At 37.8% G+C, this 19,170-nt stretch overlaps 2 protein-coding genes across 4 annotated transcripts in view; one reads left to right on the forward strand and one right to left on the reverse strand.

Annotated features, from left to right (window-relative positions):
* LOC127663287 (alcohol dehydrogenase class-3-like) overlaps nt 1-19,082 on the forward strand; it is a 29,560-nt gene extending 10,478 nt beyond the window's left edge. The window contains exons 3-12 of one of the 3 annotated variants that reach the window (XM_052154795.1): nt 8,673-8,733; nt 9,070-9,148; nt 9,292-9,393; nt 9,647-9,794; nt 11,665-11,752; nt 11,903-12,122; nt 12,237-12,497; nt 15,878-16,010; nt 16,296-16,434; nt 18,227-19,082. In XM_052154795.1, the coding sequence (XP_052010755.1) occupies nt 9,131-9,148; nt 9,292-9,393; nt 9,647-9,794; nt 11,665-11,752; nt 11,903-12,122; nt 12,237-12,497; nt 15,878-16,010; nt 16,296-16,434; nt 18,227-18,251 (1,134 nt within the window). In that variant the 5' untranslated portion in view covers nt 8,673-8,733; nt 9,070-9,130 and the 3' untranslated portion in view covers nt 18,252-19,082. Of the gene's footprint in view, nt 1-8,672; nt 8,734-9,069; nt 9,149-9,279; nt 9,394-9,646; nt 9,795-11,664; nt 11,753-11,902; nt 12,123-12,236; nt 12,498-15,877; nt 16,011-16,295; nt 16,435-18,226 lie in introns of those variants that run through there. The other 2 variants (XM_052154797.1, XM_052154796.1) reach the window with 2 other exon arrangements.
* tmem144b (transmembrane protein 144b) lies at nt 3,692-7,972 on the reverse strand. Its single transcript, XM_052155061.1, has 12 exons — nt 7,963-7,972; nt 7,494-7,646; nt 7,300-7,422; nt 7,128-7,227; nt 6,587-6,667; nt 5,930-6,011; nt 5,707-5,780; nt 5,346-5,464; nt 5,109-5,228; nt 4,730-4,827; nt 4,570-4,623; nt 3,692-3,918 (listed from the first exon to the last, which is right to left on the reverse strand). The coding sequence occupies exons 1-12, from the start codon at nt 7,970-7,972 to the stop codon at nt 3,835-3,837; spliced, it is 1,098 nt and encodes a 365-aa protein (XP_052011021.1). The 3' UTR covers nt 3,692-3,834.
* Nucleotides 19,083-19,170: the final 88 nt, after the last annotated feature.

Consider the following 19,170-nt stretch of genomic DNA (forward strand, 5'->3'; position numbering starts at 1 on the left):
ATAGAAGCTTGCTTTTGTTTTCTTTAATAGTTACGAACCTTTATGACTAAAAAAAAAAATAATAATTTTACGTCTCTTTCTCATTAATTACCTTCATTTAAATAATATAATTTTTTTTAAGTTTAGATATTCAAATACCAAATGATTAATGAATGCCCATCCCTAATAAACACTACATGAATCTAAGTCCCAAAAAAATAATAGGGAGACATGATAACAGAAATGAAGATTAAAAAGTTATTTTCAATACACTGATTTACATTTTAAATCGTAATGTATGAAACAATTACATTAAAATCAGTTTGTGAGTAGGGTCTAAATTAATGCCGAAAGAGCATTATTGTTGTGCATAAAACATGTTCAAAACAATACAAGTAATGCAGAGAAATGCTAAATAAGCAGGTTCACTTGGCACATCATGTCCTGCCGAATAGTGATGGAACAGGCATGGGAAAAGTGGTTTGGTATAGGGGCTACACCACGCTTAAAAGAATTCACCCAAAAATAAAAATTCTCTCATCATTTACTCATCCTCATGCCATCCCAGATGTGTATGACATTCTTCTGCAGAACACAAATTAAGCTTTTTAGAAGAATATCTCAGCTCTTTTGGTCCATACAATGAAAGTGAATTGGTGCTAAAATATTGAAGCTCATAAAAAAAAAAATTCACATAAATCAGCATAAAAGTAGTCTAATCCATGTGACTCCAGTGGTTTAATCAATGTCTTCAGAAGTGATATGACAGATGTGGTGAGAAACAAATCAATATTCAATTCCTTTTAATTGTCCTCCCTGCTCAGTGAATCTCCACTTTAAATTTCACATTGTTCTTCTGGTGTTTTTGGCGATTAACTTTCTTCATCCCTATCGCCACCAACTGGGAAGAGAGAAGAATTTATAACTAAAATATTGAGTTGTATATTTCTTGTATGCCACTTTTATGTGCTTTTTGGAGCTTCAAAGTTCTGGTCACCATTTACTTGCATTGTATGGACCTACAGAGCTGAAATATTCTTCTAAAAATCTTCATTTGTGTTCTTAAGTAATACAAATCAGGGATGGCAATGTTCTGCCTGATGTATTGCTGTACAAATGTTGATCTTTATAAAGGCCAAGCATAATTATATATTTTATCATCTCTTTCATGGTAATTTATTATACCAATTAACACTCTAAATCTGGGGTCGGTAGCCTATTATTAAATATTTAAAATATTATTAAAAATGTCACTGATTTATTCTATTATATTAATAATTTTAAAGCTACTCAAGTTATTCAGCCAGTCGTTTCCTTGTTATTGTTGTTTGATTAATAACCTTTATGACATTGTCTACATAGTGCTCAATTCGGTTACAAGTCCAAAATTGAGATACAAATTACGCTTTTTATCCCACTGTTTAAAAGTTCACTTAATACATACACGATTGCATTTACATGAAATCCTCTCCAAGTCGGGTATTGGGGGAATTATAAAGTGCATTTGATCATTTAGGCGCGAACCCGCATTCGCGTTCTCGGAGCACATGCGCATGTAAAGCGTACAAACATTAACCGCCTGTCAATCAAACGGCGGTTAGTGTTTGTACCGCAGTTACAGACGTCAGGAAATAAAAAGTAAATCTTTTATATTTCATCAAGATTCTAGATCAACTAACCAAGTTGTAATGAACACCCCTGTTCTAGATATAAAACATAGGCTAAATAAATAACACTAAAACAAAGTTTGAAAAGTTTCTCTTTTTTCCGATAAATGTAGATCATTTTATTGTCCAGGGCCCAGGCCCATTGATAACATTACATTAAGGGGGCTTTCACACTAGCACTTTTGGTGCGCACCCCGGTTCGAATGACGTCAGAGTTCGGTTCGTTTGGATGATGTGAACGCTGTCTTCCGAACTCGGGTGCGCACCCGCGAGCCGTACTCGGGTCCGCTTAAAAAGGTGGTCTGGGGTACGGTTCATGTGAACTCCAGTAGGCCTAAGGTTCGCTGCTGATATGAATGCAATGGAACCAAACCGCGGAAGTGAACCGCTATTGATGACGTATAATGTGGTCGTCAGTCTCACACGCGTCACTTTCAAAATGAGCGGAAAGGGTTTACTTTCGTGCGTGCGTGTGTGTGTATACACACTTACCTTGACGAAAAGCGGGATTGACGCACACGCACTGCAAGCAGAGAGATGATTTCTGCTTGCCTTCGCAAAAATTGTCTTCGGCGGACAGCCCGCTGTCTTTTGAACGATTTCAGTATTTTTGCGGCAGACAGACGCAAGTGTGTTTCTGTATCTTGATGTTGAAAACAAAACCAAAGGTTAAAAAAAAAGAACAAATGTGAACAGAGCAAGTCTTTTCATTGAATTTTGACGCCTTTTCATTTCGCGGTTATCAAGCAACACGATTACGCACCAGCTGCAGCTTGATGACGCAAGCGTACCGCGGTTCGGATACAAATATATAATGTGAACACAGTCCATTGGGGGGAGCAATCAAACTCGGGTTCAGAACAGGCAATCGAACCAAGTGTGAAAGCCCCCCTAAATCTCTCACAGCAGCCCAGTAATCTCAGTGATAGATAGTTAAATTACAGGCTACGTTTTAGACGCACAGAATCTAAGCAGACATGGAATTTACCTTGATCTGTTTCTTCAAATTAGAGGCAGGAATCAGGATTAATGATTTTATATGGATTGAGCAAGTTAAATTCACATGACATAAGCAATTGGCCTTTTTCACTGCGAAAATCCCTTTCAGTTGTGGCTGTGATGTTCTGGTGTTGAACTGTGCTTGAGGCACTCCACATTTGGCGCCAGATTTGCAGCTGCGATTCAAGTTTTTTTTTTACTGTGATTTGACAATCACCAGACTCTCATAGCCAATTAAGTTGATGGATAAAATTAAATTCAGGACAGGGAAGTAGCAAACACAGATGGTGGGAAAATAGTGCAGTAAAAGGTACGGTTATAGCATTTAAAATGTATAAATATTTTAAACTACTTTTTCCACAAGAATTGTAAATTAAGTACAGTAACGTGAGTATTTGTAATTCATTACTTTACACCTTTGATTACATGTAGCAGAGTGTGATCGAAACGTTCCTTTCAGCCTGACGTCTTGTATTTCAGAACAAGCACATTGGTTACTTGACAAGAACACAAGACCTGCCTCTTCAACAGAATTGTTTTTTTCTATCAGTTTTGATGTGCTTTTCCATTGCTGGAATCATTAAAGGTCAAGTGATTAGCATCGCTAATGCACGCATCATCTCCCTCTGCCTGGCCGGTGAATTACGTTAATGAAGCTCTCACCTGAAATTTTTTAATATAATCACTGGACAAATCGGCTAGTGTGGCACGTGCCGAATTTTAACTCCCTACATCCTTGTTTAGAGGTAGGAATGGGCTTTAGCTGTAAGGACCAGTGACTGTTAGCGTTAGTGGTGTGTGTGTGTGTGTGGGGGTGGGCTTTAAGGATAAGGGTCAGTCAGGTAGTGGGGAGTCAGAAATTGGCCGGAGTAAAATTTTGGCCCAACACGGCTTTATGGTATCTCCAGAAAATAGAACTAAAAACAAGCAAGACAGCAACAATGCAGAAATACATACCCTGTGCTGGTAAGACAAACTGTTTAATTACTATAAATAAATGTGTGAAATTACTAAACAGCAGAATTTGACAGCAATTACAATGCAAGAGCAAAAAAGTGCAAATTACATCCAGGGCAACTAAGCAACTGTAGAGGCCCTATTCCATGTGACAAGACGGCAAAGTTTGGAAGGCAGTTTTAGTTAAAACCTGGTCCGCCATTGCCACCTGGTGGTAATACAACGTACAGATTTACAGCTTTGAATAGGCAGTTAAGAGGGAGCCTGCCAGGACAAGACAAGATGCCAAAGCAAACATCAGCAAGTTCCCCAGTCCCTGAGGATATAGATCAGTATGTTAGGTTGGCCTAAATGGAAGATAATTTTACTTTATTTCTTTAGTGTTGCTGGTAATGAATCAATGACATGGAATACATAGACAATAAATGATCAACTAAAGCATTTGTCAGCCAATTAGCGAAAGGACACTGCATCTACAGTATGTGCACTTATGCAGTCATTTTAAGATGGATTTCAAAAGGAATTTACTCATTAATCTTAGTTCAATTACAATCTTTTAGTTTGAAAATAATTCCCCACTAAAAACCTATTCAGTTAGTCAATTAATTAATGTATTACACATAGCTAACTACTCTCCATTTACTAACATCTTATGTTTTGGGTTCTTCACCAGAATAGCCTTTGGCTTTTTTTCCACTGGGGTTCTAATTTTTAGGGCATGATTTTCAGTGACATTCTACAGTGAAACTGCTCAACATACTTTAAACATTACAGCATCATTTTCTGTAAAGCGGCTTTGAAACTAGGTGTATTGTAAAAAGCACTACACAAATAGAAATCACTGGTTTCAATGCAAATCATATTAAAAGCTAATGCATTTTCTGAATTAATAGCTCTCGTAATCAAAATGAATCTTTGGTTAATCAAATATCAATTGAAATACTGAATTAAAACGACTGTTACCTACTTTGATCTCTTTAAATACCACACTTCCCCAAAGAGCAGCTACTAACCCGTAACCCTGAAAGCAAATGCATGGGACATATAGTAGAATCACTACATACAATATTCAGTGAAATGTGAAAGAACATGCAATAGATTTGCCCATTATATTACACGATACTTACAGCATTAATTATAGGGAATATCATCACTGCACTGAGGTAGAAATTTGCCAAAAGCCAGGCATATGTGGCTAAACCCCACATAATGCCACTTAAGAAACCTGCATGAAAGAGCTTTAAAATCAATGAAAGAAATCAACCTATTCGGTTGAAAAAAAGGTGGAATGTTTAACAGAGGTACCAATGTTCAGTGGCCGATTATAAACATTTTACAATTCGATGCAATACAGTTAGTCTTACTTTAGTGGAAAAAGCAACATGGTATAGCAAAATGTATTTTAAACCACTACTACACCTTCCATTCAAAGTTAAAATAAAGATGACACAGGAGAATACTTATTAACATTCTTATTTTAACCTTGGGACGTGTGAGCAACATTACCAGGCAAGATGGCTCTGGGATAGATCCTAGGCCTGTTCTTCATAGCTGCACAGTATGCAACAAAATACACTGTGCTCATGAGGAATATTCCACTGTAATGGGCAAAGCAGTAGTCAATTTCTGTAATGGATTGGAAAACATGTTAGAAGAATTGCCCATAACATTTATTAAACAACAACACAAACTGAATGTCATTTACTTTTCCCTCTAAAATCTTTGTCATGCAAATGCACATACCATTCGGACTGGATCCAGTGAACACACTTGTATTGGCTGTGGCATGAATTTTAATATATAAAATGGGCACGAAAGAACAGCCATAAAGGACACCTGCAAATATGGCCAAGATGCAGCCACTATAACGAGAGGATATTATGAAAAATTTAGTGCTGGATAGTTTGTAGATTTCACATATTTTCTTTCTATAATAGACAAATATAAATTCTGAAATGTATCAATCATAAAATCCCTAAAACTCAGCATGCTGCTAATACAATCACAAGCAATTATTTATTAAAATTGTCTTCCAGTGTACATGAACTAGAAATAGTCTGGGGAACACAGCAGAAGAATGAAATGGGAAACTGCAGAAACTTACAACACTCTCTTGCTCCTTGGTGAAATAGTGTCCACCCATGAATCACTGGGTCTTGCGCTCTCAGAATTCAACCTCTGCAAGTGCAAGCACACACACACACACACACACACACACACACACACACACACACACACACACACACACACACACACACACACACGTAAAAAGAACATTCTGTGTAACATCCAAAGGCTATCTATGTGGAAAACTTAAACTCACTCACCCTATCATCAATCAACAAAGGCATGTATTCAGTAGACTGAGGTTTTTGAACATCACTTTTCACAAAGAAGAAAATGATGGCACTGAAACAAAGGCATGATTGTTTTATGAAAATACAAAATAAAATCCTAACTAGATTCAAAAGGGCTTTTCTCACAATAAATAAAAGGCAAGGTTTTGTTTTTATTGAATATCGAAGTCAGGTGGAACTGTGGTTCCAATAAAACTTCACTTCAGGTCTTAGGAAGAGATTTATCCTCGCATTAGATGGAGTATTGCATTTTCAATATCAGAGAAACTGATTTTAAGGGGAGTAAAACAGCAGCATTTTGATCTCAAAAGCATCTTTGAGAAATCTTACTCTTAAGTATACTAGAAATCCTTAGGGGATGGAATTATTGTCTGTCCAGATTAAAAGGTTTGCTTACAATATTTCCTTTCCATGTGTGGTGTCTATCCTCTCTGTTGAGGACTGAAAGCAACTTTTTTTTTGTATGCGTGTAAAATTTCAGAAACAGAAGCATCGCAACCTAAATCTTTACAGACTTATACAAATAAACATTCTCTTAATGGTCTTCCACCAAACATTTTGGATGTAATGTTGCAGTACATCATGTTCCTTGCTTGAAGAATAATACAGAAAACATGTATCCTTTACCTAAGCAAACAGAGGCCAGCTCCACAGTAATTGAGTATCGGTTTGGATACTTCCTCTGGATGAAGCCCAAACCAACCATACCTTTATGAAAAAAAGTGCAGGTTACAGTAAACACAATGCTTAAAAAAAAACAAAAAAAAAAACAGCATTAACCCAATTTAAAAAATAAATAAAAAGTATTAGAACAACTAACATTCAGAATCACAATAGGAATTTAGCAATATTAAAGACCTATAGGTGCAGCAAATAACCATTTAAGAACCCTTTTTTTAGGAGTGTAAAATAACAACTGACGACTGCGTGGAAAGCTGGTGTTCTTGCTTAACCAGCAGGTTGACCAGCTCGCCAACTAAATTTAGCCAGTTAGCAGCATTGTTAGCCTGGTCTACTAGCTAGACGTTCACCACTAATCAGCATAAACTGGCCAGGACCAGTATGGAAATTCATGCTGGTCTAAATGTGTCTCTTCAGCAGGGCTGTAGCAAAGGTTTTAAATCAGGTTAAGTGTGATCTCCTTCTGTCAAACAGCAAGCAGACTTACCTTGAGCTTGCCCATCCAAATAGCAATCCACTGGATCCCCAAAGCAAAACTCCAAGACCAAGACCAATAAACTTCACAACTGGGACAGCTGTTATATTTCCTAAAAGGAAAATCTGTTACCACAAAAAACACCCACATATATCAAACACATGTTTATTCACTCCCACAATACCAGTGGCCCAAATAGCTCCCCCAAGCATAGCTGCAGGATGGACTCTGGAGGGGTGGAACAATATGTCAGCAACCAGTCCAACAAGCCATATAGCTGAGCAGGATACCCACTGGAAAAACAGTCCTGTAAAAATAACAGAATTTGAAGTGGGTTGAATGATGGTTTGGGGGATAAAGTACAGTTAAACTCCTCACCATCACCAGCATCAATAGTTTTAACAGGAACGAAGTTACTGCCATACAACAGCATTGCAAACACACAGGCCACAAAGCCATAGGTTGTGTCTGTCGTGTTGGCTCCATTAGAGGACAAAACTTCATAAGTGCTCTTGCTTGTGCGAGGGAGCTCTAGACATAAAACAGGATAAACCAATCAGTCAAGAACATGCTCAAGAAACTTAGCCACATGGCTCATGAGAAAATAGGTAACCTTGACCATGTTCAAAAGACACTTGTTGCCCTTATGGCTAATACTTTCTTAAAGGAATATTTAAAGCATATTAACAACAACAATTGTCAAATCTGTAATGAGCAAGTCTTTTTTTTAAAACCACACAGTGACACTCCAAAGGCCACACAATCATCTTAAAGACATGTTTTTAGTCAAAAACACAGCTCAATCAAAACATGTGACTTTTTTGCATATTTGTTTTTTTAAATCTACCTTCGGCCATCAATGTGCTAGAGCATCTTAAAACAAACAGCACAACAACAGCTAATAAAGCCATCAGTATTCTGTTAGATTTCACCTCAGTGATACACTCACTACATGTTATTGTGAGGCCTAGTGGCTTGTAAACCAGCTGTTATTAATTGGACTCACTGTTCCATCTCAATTATCAAGTGAATCAATTAACTCATTGCCTGTAGACTTTGGCGACCAATTGCAAATAAACAAAAACAAAAACAAAAACAAAAAATCACATAATTGTATATGATTCAAATGAATGTTTCACCTTCATAATGAAAACGTTAACCCAATTGTTTAGGCATTAGGCATAAACTGTATGTTGGCGGGAGCCCCTTGTGGTTTCATTGGATTTATTGGTATACTTGTTCATATGGACTTCACGGAGATAAGCTGTTCAAGTTTCCAAGTGTTTTTTTGTTTTTGTTTTAAATAAGATGCTAATCTTTTCATTAGCATCTGGATGCGATTTTCTAAGTGGAATTACTTACTACATGTTGCCTGAAATGATGATGAAGACCTTTTCGGGAGCATCTTTTCAGGACTTGATTAAACGCATTTTCAAAATGATACGTTAGATGGCGATCACGTTCAAACTTGTTTTGATTCCGCAACCACTGAAGAATGATGGTTAGACAATCTTATAAATATATTTTTTTTTCTTCAAATTTTGTGTGTCAAAATAGGAATGAAAGTACAGAATGACCAGCAAATTCCTACTGAGCCCTAAAAAACACTTCGCATTGTGTAAGTTATGAGTATTAATTCAATGAAAACATGTATACATATGCAGCTGTAAAGCTTTTTTCTAGGCAGTTATACATGAATGTTTGATTTCATACGCAGAATTGCATAGATTGTTGCTGTTGTGGCAGTAGAATTTGCTAAAGTACTTGAAGATAGTAGCCAGGATACATTCTTGACCGGTTTAATGATAAAAAAATATAAAAGAAAATACTCTTTTAATGCACTGCGTCAATTAAATGCTACATTTATCTGTAGAATGTTGCTTTAACACAACTGCCAGCACTTTAATTGTCATAAATGTTTAATTTCATATTGTCTCACTCTGCAAACTTTTAGGAGGCTGCCTAGAGCAGGAAATAGTGGAAAGAGAAATTGTCTAAAAAAAAGTGTGGTTGCTATGGAAACTGAGGGTAAGGTAAGCGCATAAGGAGAGACATTATGAATGATTCGTGTTTAAAAAAAAAATAATAATCATTTTAATTTCTTGTATTGTTGTATTCTTAATTTGTAAGTCACTTTAGATGAAAGTGTCTGCTGAATATGTAAATGTTCTCAAAGGTGATTAAGTGCAAGGCAGCAGTGGCCTGGGAACCAGGAAAACCTGTCTCCATTGAGGAAGTGGAGGTTGCCCCTCCCAAAGTCCATGAAGTACGCATTAAGGTAGGCCGAGTACACTACATTGGCCAGGTTAGGCTATGTAGTCAAATTAAGTCTATAAGTAGACAGCTATGGAAAGTTATGTAAAAAAATGTGATTGCTTGTACAGCGTATGTACTTGCATTTATACATTGTCCGGGGTAGGGTGTGTTAATTCCAAACAAAAGGGGTGTTATTAAAAGGGGTATATAGAAAAAGAAGGGGTGTTCACATACTTTATTTTCCTCTGCACTGATTTTTCATTGACCCTTGTCAGATAGCAGCATCTGGAGTATGCCACTCAGATTGGTCTTACTTGTATGAGGCTGGTAAAATGAGTCCCCGGCCTTTTCCTTTGATCTTGGGGCATGAGGGGGCTGGAGTGGTGGAGAGTGTTGGTCCAGGTGTCACAAAGGTGTCTAAGGGTAAACCAAACAATTTATCATGAAAACTGTAGCCTTTATACTAGTGAGATATGAAGTGTTGAAACCTGAAATTGGATTTCAGATTTCTTAAGCACTTTATCAATTACATGAAGTGTAACAAGTGTGTTAGATAAAGGTGCTTTCTTATTAATTTATTACGCATGTGGCATATACAAGCTTTATATTAATTTGTGCATGTTTGAAAAATCATGTGGACATATGATAAAGATACTGTGGCTTGCAAAATTTTGTGCACCCCTGATAAAAATTTCTGTTGCTGTGAAAATATAAGCGAGAAAAGATGGCCTGATTTCCAAAAGGCATAAAGTTAAAATGACATATTTCTTTAATATTTTAAGCAATTTTACTTTTATTTCCATCTTTTACAGTTTAAAAAAAAGAAAAAGGCCTGAAACAAATGTTTGGCATGGTCCGTATTGATTAACACCCCCTTTGGCAAGTATCACAGCTTGTAAATGCTTTTTGTCTTTCAATTCTTGTTTGGGGCATTTTCGCCCATTCTTCCTTGCAAAAGTTCTGTGATTCTCGAGCCGTCTTGCATGCACTGCCCTTTTGAGGTCTATCCACAGATTTTCGATGTTTAGGTTGGGGGACCGTGAGGGCCATGGCAAAACCTTCAGCTTGTGCCTCTTGAGGTCGTCCGCTGTGGATTTTGAGGTGAATTTAGGATCGTTATGCTGTAGAAGAATGTTTGCTTCCAGAATATGCTGGTATTTCAATAAATCCATTCTTCATTCTTCATGTTTTTCTTTTTTTGATGTTTTATTTTAATGTATTGTTGATTCATCTGTACATGACGCGTTTCTTTTATTTTAATGTATTGTAGATCCATTTGTACAGCACTGCGGTCAGCTTTGCTGTGTTTGAGTGTGCTTTAGAAATACATTTTACTTACTTACTACCAATGAAATGTTCCCCATGCCGCTAGTGGCAACACAAGCCCAATGCATGATCGATCCACCCATGTGCTTAACAGTTGGAGAGGTGTTCTTTTCATGAAATTCTGCACCCTTTTTTTCTCCAAGCATACCATAGCTCATTGCAGCCAAAATTTTTCCAAAAACTTTTCTTTTCATGACTCTTCTATGAAGGTCATATTTATTCAGGTGTCGCTGCACAGTAGAACAGTGCACCACTACTCCAGAGTCCGCTAAATCTTCCTTAAGGTCTGTTGCATTCAAACAGGGGTTTTGATTTGCCTTTCTAGCAATCCTATGAGCAGTTCGCTCTGAAAGTTTTCTTGGTCTTCCAGACCTCAACTTGAGCTCCTCTGTTCCTGTTAACTTCCATTTCATAATTACATTACGAACTGAGGTATTGGCTACCTGAAAACTATTTGCTATCTTCTTATAGCCTTCTCCTGCTTTGTGGGCATCAATTATTTTAACACTGCAGCTGCTTAGAGGCGCCCATGGCTGCAAATTGTTGGGATATGGTTTGAGGAGTCAGAGTATTTGTAAAGCTTTGAATTTTGCATTACCTGGCCTTTCCAAACAATGATTGTGAACAAGCCATAGCCCTAACAAGCTAATTAAGGTCTCTTGAGGTGCCCAACCCTTTGCATGGTGCTCCTTTCCATTTTTTCACTCTAAAATTGTGCAAAACAAAAATAATACACATATCTATCTTAAACTGTTGAAAAGAATGTTTCATCTTTAACTTTATGCCTTTTTGGAGATCAATTCATCTTCTCACTGAACTATTCACAACAACAGAAATTTTGTCCAGGGGTACCCAGATATTTGCATATCACTTTATCTAGAAGATTCATCTAGTGAAGTAAACATTTAGAGCCTTGCTTGTGACCGCAGTAAAACACTGACTGGACTACCATTATGCATTTTTGCAGGAGATAAAGTTATTCCTCTGTTCGTGCCACAGTGTGGACAGTGTGAACGCTGCCTGAGCTCAAAGACAAACCTCTGTACAAAAAACTGGTGAAAATTTAAATACAACAAGTGTTTTTGTTTTTGAAGTTTAAATTGAAAATATAAAATGTATGTCATTTAATGCTTTTGTGTACCAATTCCCTTTGTAATTCATCATATGCTTCTCTTTAAAATTCATGGACACTGTTCTCCTCTTAGGGCAAATACTCAACAAGGTGTTCTTGCAGATGGCACTAGCAGGATCACCTGTAAGAATCAGCAGGTTTATCAGTTTATTGGTATCAGCACATTCTCTGAATTCACTGTTGTGCCAGAAGACAACGTCACAAAGATTCACCCAGATGCTCCACTGGACAAAGTCTGTCTGCTGGGCTGTGGAGTATCTACAGGATACGGGGCAGCACTGAATGCAGCCAAAGTGTGTGTTTCTGTGTGATGTTCTTTGATATGACTTTCAGTTAGATTAGGATCTGACTTCATGTGCCACCAGCTTGTAACATCAGATTGTTTGGCATTCTATTTCCACTCCCAGGTAGAAGCTGGCTCTACCTGTGCAGTGTTTGGTTTGGGAGCTGTCGGGCTGGCAGCTGTCATGGGATGCAAGGCTGCTGGTGCCACCAGGATCATTGCCGTTGACATCAACCCAAATAAGTTTGAGATCGCCAAGACGTTTGGAGCGACTGAGTTTTTGAACCCTAAAGACCACGATAAACCTATTCAGGAGGTGCTGAGGGAGCTGACGAATGGTGGTGTTGACTACTCATTTGAGTGTGTGGGGAACGTGGGTGTAATGGTAAATTTCAATAATTAATTTGCTGAGTACGTGTGGAAAAGCAGGTGTAACAGAATGAGAATTATCTTTATTGAAGTATGCTTAGACACGCACACAAGGAATTTGACATGATGACGAAGCTTCCAGTGCAAGAGAATGCAACGTATATACATGCATACAAACGTATACAATTAAACATATGTACATAGTACATATAGTGACTTAAAAATATATAATAATAAACAAATTTGATATAACAGAAAAATTAGAAATAAACAATAGCGCAATAATGTTGTTAGAATATTTTATATACAGTTATGTGCAGATAATGTATTGAAGAAGAGGTAGGGTATGTTAAAGAATAAAAATTATGTATAGATATACAGTAAGTAGGAATGAATGGATTGATTATTGCACATGGGTTGTATTGACCGAAGGAAAGCATTCAGGGGCAGTTTTAACTGTTCATGTGGTGAATTGCGGGGAAATGAGGGGAAAAAACTTCCTGTAACTGGCTGTTCTGGTGCTCAGTGCTCTGTAGCGCAGGCCAGAATGCAACAGTTCAAAGAGGAAGTGTACTGGTGAATGGGGTCAAGAGAGATTTTACCAGCACTTTTCGTCACTCTGGATGTGTACAGTTCTAGCAGGGTGGGTAGGGGAGGGCCAATAATTCTCTCAGCAGTTTGAATTGTCTTCTGATGTCTGACTTGGAAGCTGAACCAAACCAGACAGTTATAGAAGTGCAAAGGAACGACTCAGTGACTGCTGAGTAGAACTGTATCAGCAGCGCCTGTTGCAGGTTGAACTTCCTCAACTGGTGAAGGAACTAATACCTTTGCTGGGCCTTTTTCAAACTGGAGTCAATGTGGGTCTCCCACTTCATGTCCTGTGAGATGGTAATGCCCAGGATCCTGAATATCTCCACTGCTGCCACCGTGCTCTTCAGAATGGTTAGTGGGGTTAATGCTGGGAAGTTCCTCCTAAAGTCCATTATCATCTCCACTGTTTGAAGCGTGTTCAGCTCCAGGTTGTTTTGACTACACCAGACGGTCAACTGTTCAACCACCTCGTGGATGAGGCCTATGACTGTAGTGTCATCTACAAACATCTTGAGCTTAACAGAGGGGTCCTTGGCAGTGCAGTCATTTGTATAGAGGGACAATAATGCTAGTTGCACATGTGCTCAAGTTGAATTTCCCATTCTCACTACCTGCTGCCTGTCTGTCAGAAAGCTGGTGATCCACTGACAGATATATCCGGGAATAGAGAGCTGGGTTAATTTGGTTCATAGGAGTGTGTGGTTTATGGTGTTAAAAGCCAAACTGAAGTCAACAAATAGTATCCTTGCATAAGTCCCTGGTCTGTCTAGATGCTGAAGTATAAAATGCAGTCCCTTATTGACCGCATCATCCACAGACCTGTTTGCTCTTATAAGCAAATTGAAGAAAAGGGTTCAGTGTTGTCCTTCAGTGGGGCCAACACCAGTCTCTCAAATGACTTCATGACCGCAGATCAGTCAGTCGCGACAGGTCTGTAGTCATTAAATACTTTGATTTTGGGGTTTCTATGGGACGGGGATGATTGTGGAGCTTTTGAAGCAGCAGGGATCTTCACACTTCTCCAGTGGTGATCATATATATATATATATATATATTATTAGGATTTTAGACAAGTGGGTGAAACATCACCTGGGACCTGTGCTTTACTTGTCTTCTGTTTATGGAAGACCAGCATTCAACCTTCACAGATCTTAAGTGCATGTTCAGTAGCAGGAGGGGGGAGAAGGGTGGTGGCAGGAGGTGTAAATGTTTGTGTGCTGTGAAGGCCAGAGCTGGTGTGACTCGGCTTTTCAAATCTACATTAAAACACATTCAGGTCTTTAGCCAGTTGTTGATTCCCTGAAGTGCTGGAGGATGATGTCTTGTAGTTTGTAATGTCTCTAAGGCCTCTCCACACTGATGCAGGATTGTTCGATGAAAACAGTTTTTAGCTTTTAGAATAGCTTCTTTTAACCACTCTAATCTCCTTTTGTCATTGTGTTTTTGTCCTGAATGTACAAGATTTTATCCCCACTTCTGTAAGCATCCTCTTTGGCCTGACGAAGCAGCCTGAGTTTTGCTGTAAACAGTGTTTTGTCATTGCTGTATGTTAAATAAGTCCAGGTAGGAATGCACATGTCCTCACAGAAACTGATATGATGTCACAGTATCTGTGAGCTTGTCCAGGTTGGTTGCTGTAGCTTGAAAAACACTCCAGTCAGTGCAGTCAAAGTAGGTTTGTAGTTCCAGCTCTGCTTCCTTGGTCCACATATTTACAGTCTTTACTACAGGTTATTTTCTGCCTGTAGGTCAAAAAAAGATGAACCAGACAGTGATCAGAGAATCCTAAAGCCGCATGTGGGACAGAGCGATATATATCCTTTATTGTTGTGTAGCAATGATCCATATTATATCTGTCTCTGGTAGGGTATGTTATGTGCTTGTCTGTATTTGGGCAGTTAATGTGAGATTTGCCTTGATAAAATCTCCAAGAAAAATAATACGTGAGTCCGGGTGTTGTTGCTCCATGTCGGTGATCTAATCAGCCAGCTGTTTCAGCGCTGAGCTCACATACGCGTGTGGAGCAATATAAACACTCACAAGAATACGCAAGGAAAGCTGCGGCAAGTAGAAAGGCTTACAGTTTATGAAGAGTGCCTCTAAATTAGGACGCACATCTTCTTCAGTGTCGTTACATCTGTACACCTACATTCATTGACATTAAAACACGTTCCACCACCTCTCGTTTCCATGTTAACTCTGCGGTGCAATGTGCTCTGAAGAGCTGGAAGCCTGGCAGATGTACTGTGCTGTTCAGAATGGCTTCTGTCAGCCATGTTGCCATAAAGCACAATGCAGTAGAATTTGCCTTATTTTTGCAGGTGAGAAGTTTTAATCTGTTTTGTTTGGAAGAGAGTTTAGATTCGTTAGATGGATGCTTGGTAATGTGGTTCGAAAGTTGTGCTTATGGAGTTTTACCAGCAGGCTGGCTCGATTCCCACGTTTGCATCTTTTAACGTGATTTGTACAGCACCGCTGGTCCTCTGACTAAAATGTCCAATAGAACATCTGAATAATCAAAAACCAGTAAAAGATTGTCTGGCGTGTGCTACCGAATATTCAGCAGCTTATCTCTGGTAAAACTGGTTGGAAATAAATTACTAAACGCAGTACAAACAAAAACAACAAAAGAACAGGAGAGCTAAATACAGAGGTAGCCACGCTATCTTAGATGTAGATGTAAGGAAGTATATTAGCAGAGCTGTGTATTTTCAAAAGATATTTAACATTTAGAGGCTTCAGTTTCATATTTAGTTAGAAAGTTGAACATAATTGCACAACAGTGTCCTGTTTTCTTATCAGAGGACTGCTTTGGAAGTGTGCAGTCCTGCTGGGGGAATCTGTGTGATTGTGGGGTGGATTGAAGTGGAGGAACTAACTCTGGCCCCTTTGGATATTCTGCTAGGAAGAACTCTGAAAGGCACTTATTTTGGAGGTAAAGCACAAGTTTTTAAAATTGGAAAGTTTATAGAACTCTGCAATAAAGTTTACTCTGCATTTCAAACCTGGAAATGTGAAAAAGGTTTATCTGCAGTGGTTGTAGCCTAATAGTTTTAATGCTAATATCAATGGTGCAGGACCAGGTAAGTGTGATTTTTAGAACTGATTTTGCAATCCTACAATCACCATTGTGCCTTTTTAGAAGGTTTAACCCAGGTAGCCTGGATAGAAAACTATAAATTGAAAACTAATGACTCTGTTCCTCCCTCCTGATTTACAGGTTGGAAAAGTGTAGAAGCTGTTCCCCATTTGGTTGAGGAATATATGATTGGACGCCTTCTGCTGGATGAGTTTGTGACACACAGACTGACTTTAGATCAAGTTAACCAGGCTTTTGATCTCATAGTCGGAGGGAAAAGGTCAGTTTTGCACATCGTGTGTGTGTGTGTTCCACTCCACAGAGTTCATATTAGCAAACTATAGTTTTGGCAAGTCGTTTAGGACATCTACTTTGTGCATGACACAAGTAATTTTTCCAACAATTGTTTACAGATAGATTTTTTTACATTTAATTGACTATATCACAATTCCAGTGGGTCAGAAGTTTACATACACAAAGTTAGCTGTGCTTTTAAGCAGTTTGGAAAATTGCAGAAAATTATGTCAAGCCTTTAGCCAATTAACTTCTGATTGGTTAATTGGAGTCAATTGGAGGTGTACCTGTGGATGTATTTTTAAGGCCTACCTTAAAACTCTGTTCCTCTTTGCTTGACATCATGGGAAAATTAAAAATAAAATCAGCCAAGACCTCAGAAAACAAATTGTGGACCTCCACAATCTGGTTCATCCTTGGGAGCAGTTTCAAACGCCTTAAGGTACCATGTTCATCTGTACAAAAAAATAGTACGCAAGTAAAACACCATGGGACCACGCAGCCATCAAACCGCTCGGGAAGGAAACGCATTCTGTCTCCTAGAGATTAATGTAGTTTGGTGTGAAAAGTGCAAATCAATCCCAGAAAAACATCAAAGGACCTTGTGAGATATGTCCTCTGATCTGATTAAACAAAAATGTTACTGTTTGGGAATAATGACCATCAATATGTTTGGAGGAAAAAGGGTGAGGCTTGCAAGCCGAAGACCACCATCATAACTGTGAAGCATGGAGGGTGGCAGCATCATGTAGAATTAGATGAATAGCATGAGGAAGGAATATATGTGGATATATTGAAGCAACATCAAGACATCAGCCAGGAAGTTAAAGGTTGGTCGCAAATGGGTCTTCCAAATTGACAATGACCCCAAGCATACCTGCAAAGTTGTGGCAAAATGGTTTAAGGACAACAAAGTCAAGATATTGGAGTGGTCATCACAAAGCACTGACCTCAATCCAATAGAAACTGTGTGGGCAGAACTGAAAAAGCATGTGTGAACAAGGAGGCCTACAAACCTGTCTCTGTTACACCAGTTCTGTCTGGAGGAATGAGCCAGAATTCCAGCAACTTATTGTGAGAAGCTTGTGGAAGGCTATCCAAAATGTTTGACCCAATTTAAAGGCAATGCTACCAAATACTAACAAAGTGTATGTAAAAATCTGACCGTCTGGGAATGTGATGAAAGAAATGAAAGCTGAAATAAATAATTCTCTCTACTATTATTCTGACATTTCACATTCTTAAAATAAAGTAGTGATCCTAACTGACCCAAGATGGGGAATGTTTTCTACGTTTAAATGTCAGTAATTGTGATAAACTGAGTTTAAATGTGTTTGGCTAAGGTGTATGTAAACTTCTGACGTGTGTGTGTGTGTGTGTGTGTGTGTGTGTGTGTGTGTGTGTGTATTGTACTGGATAAAACAAAAGTGCATAGTTACTATTTTATGCTTGATTGTGTTTTTTTTACTTCTTTATAATGTTCTGTATTTATTCTATATGTCAGATACCTCTACGAATAACTCAAATCACATTGACTGATAAAGCTGTTGGATTCTTTCACTGTGACAACACTTAAACATTTTTGTCAAGAAACAGTTGTTGTAACATGTTGTGGTTAAAAATAAAAAAATATAATTCATTCTTTACCAAAAAAAAAAAAAAGCCAATTTATTTAAAATACATGTATTTGTTTGTAAAACTACATATGGGTGGGAAATCGCCACACGTTTTAAAAATGTTAAACCTTTGTTATTTACAGTAGTCTCTTTCTCCCTCAGTATTCGGGCAGTGATTGAGATCTGAAATGGAGGCGATGTTCCTTCTCCTTCAAACAGAACACTATTCAGATTATTGACAACACTTTCAGAGGATCCTTCCAAAACTCTTCTAGAGCCATTCATAGTCAGAATATGAAGAGCAGAATCAACTTCATCTCAATGTATAAGTGTTTAAAAAGGACAAAATGTGGTATTGCTGTTGTGCTAACAGTTGTTCATTGTAAACTTTAAATGGTGGTAAAGAGATATTTTGAGACTATTATCTGCTGATGCACAGGCACATCCTTAGTTCCAATACAGTATGTAGGAACTATAGTTTTCAGGCACAGCTAATTGCTTTTTTTAAGTAATTATTTCTATGGTTCCAAACATTAAATCTTGAGTCAGTAATCAACCCCTGCTGTCTGCATTGAGACATATAGACGTAAAGCTTCTCCGGTCCTGTCTACATATTATTTTATATACTGTACTTATTTCATTTAGACCTGGCAGAATATATATTAAGAGGTTGAGAGATTATATTTCACAGAGCAAACTTGTACTTTGTTCTATTAGTGTAAATAGTTAAATATTTACAGTGATTGCCCTGTAAAACTACTTTCCTAGATAAAGGAAATATTGTATTGTCTTTGACCTGCTTTAAGAGTGAATGTGAATATTCTAGAATCAAATATATTCTATTTTAAATAGAGTTGTGTAACAGGGAGATGGATGCATCTGATAAGACTGGATGTTTCATAATACAAAAAATAGGACCTTGTTATCACTTTACAATAAAGTTCTATTCGTTAACATTAGTAAATGCATCGGTATACTGATATAATATATTTGTATATGTAAAATAAAAATAATTAAACAAGATGAGTAAGTGTTGTAAAAGTATTGTTTATTGTTAGTTCATATAAAATAATGTAATTTACTACTGTTACAAATACAATCTTATT

This window comes from Xyrauchen texanus, chromosome 23 (genome assembly GCF_025860055.1).
Source record: "Xyrauchen texanus isolate HMW12.3.18 chromosome 23, RBS_HiC_50CHRs, whole genome shotgun sequence".
Taxonomy (NCBI): domain Eukaryota; kingdom Metazoa; phylum Chordata; class Actinopteri; order Cypriniformes; family Catostomidae; genus Xyrauchen; species Xyrauchen texanus.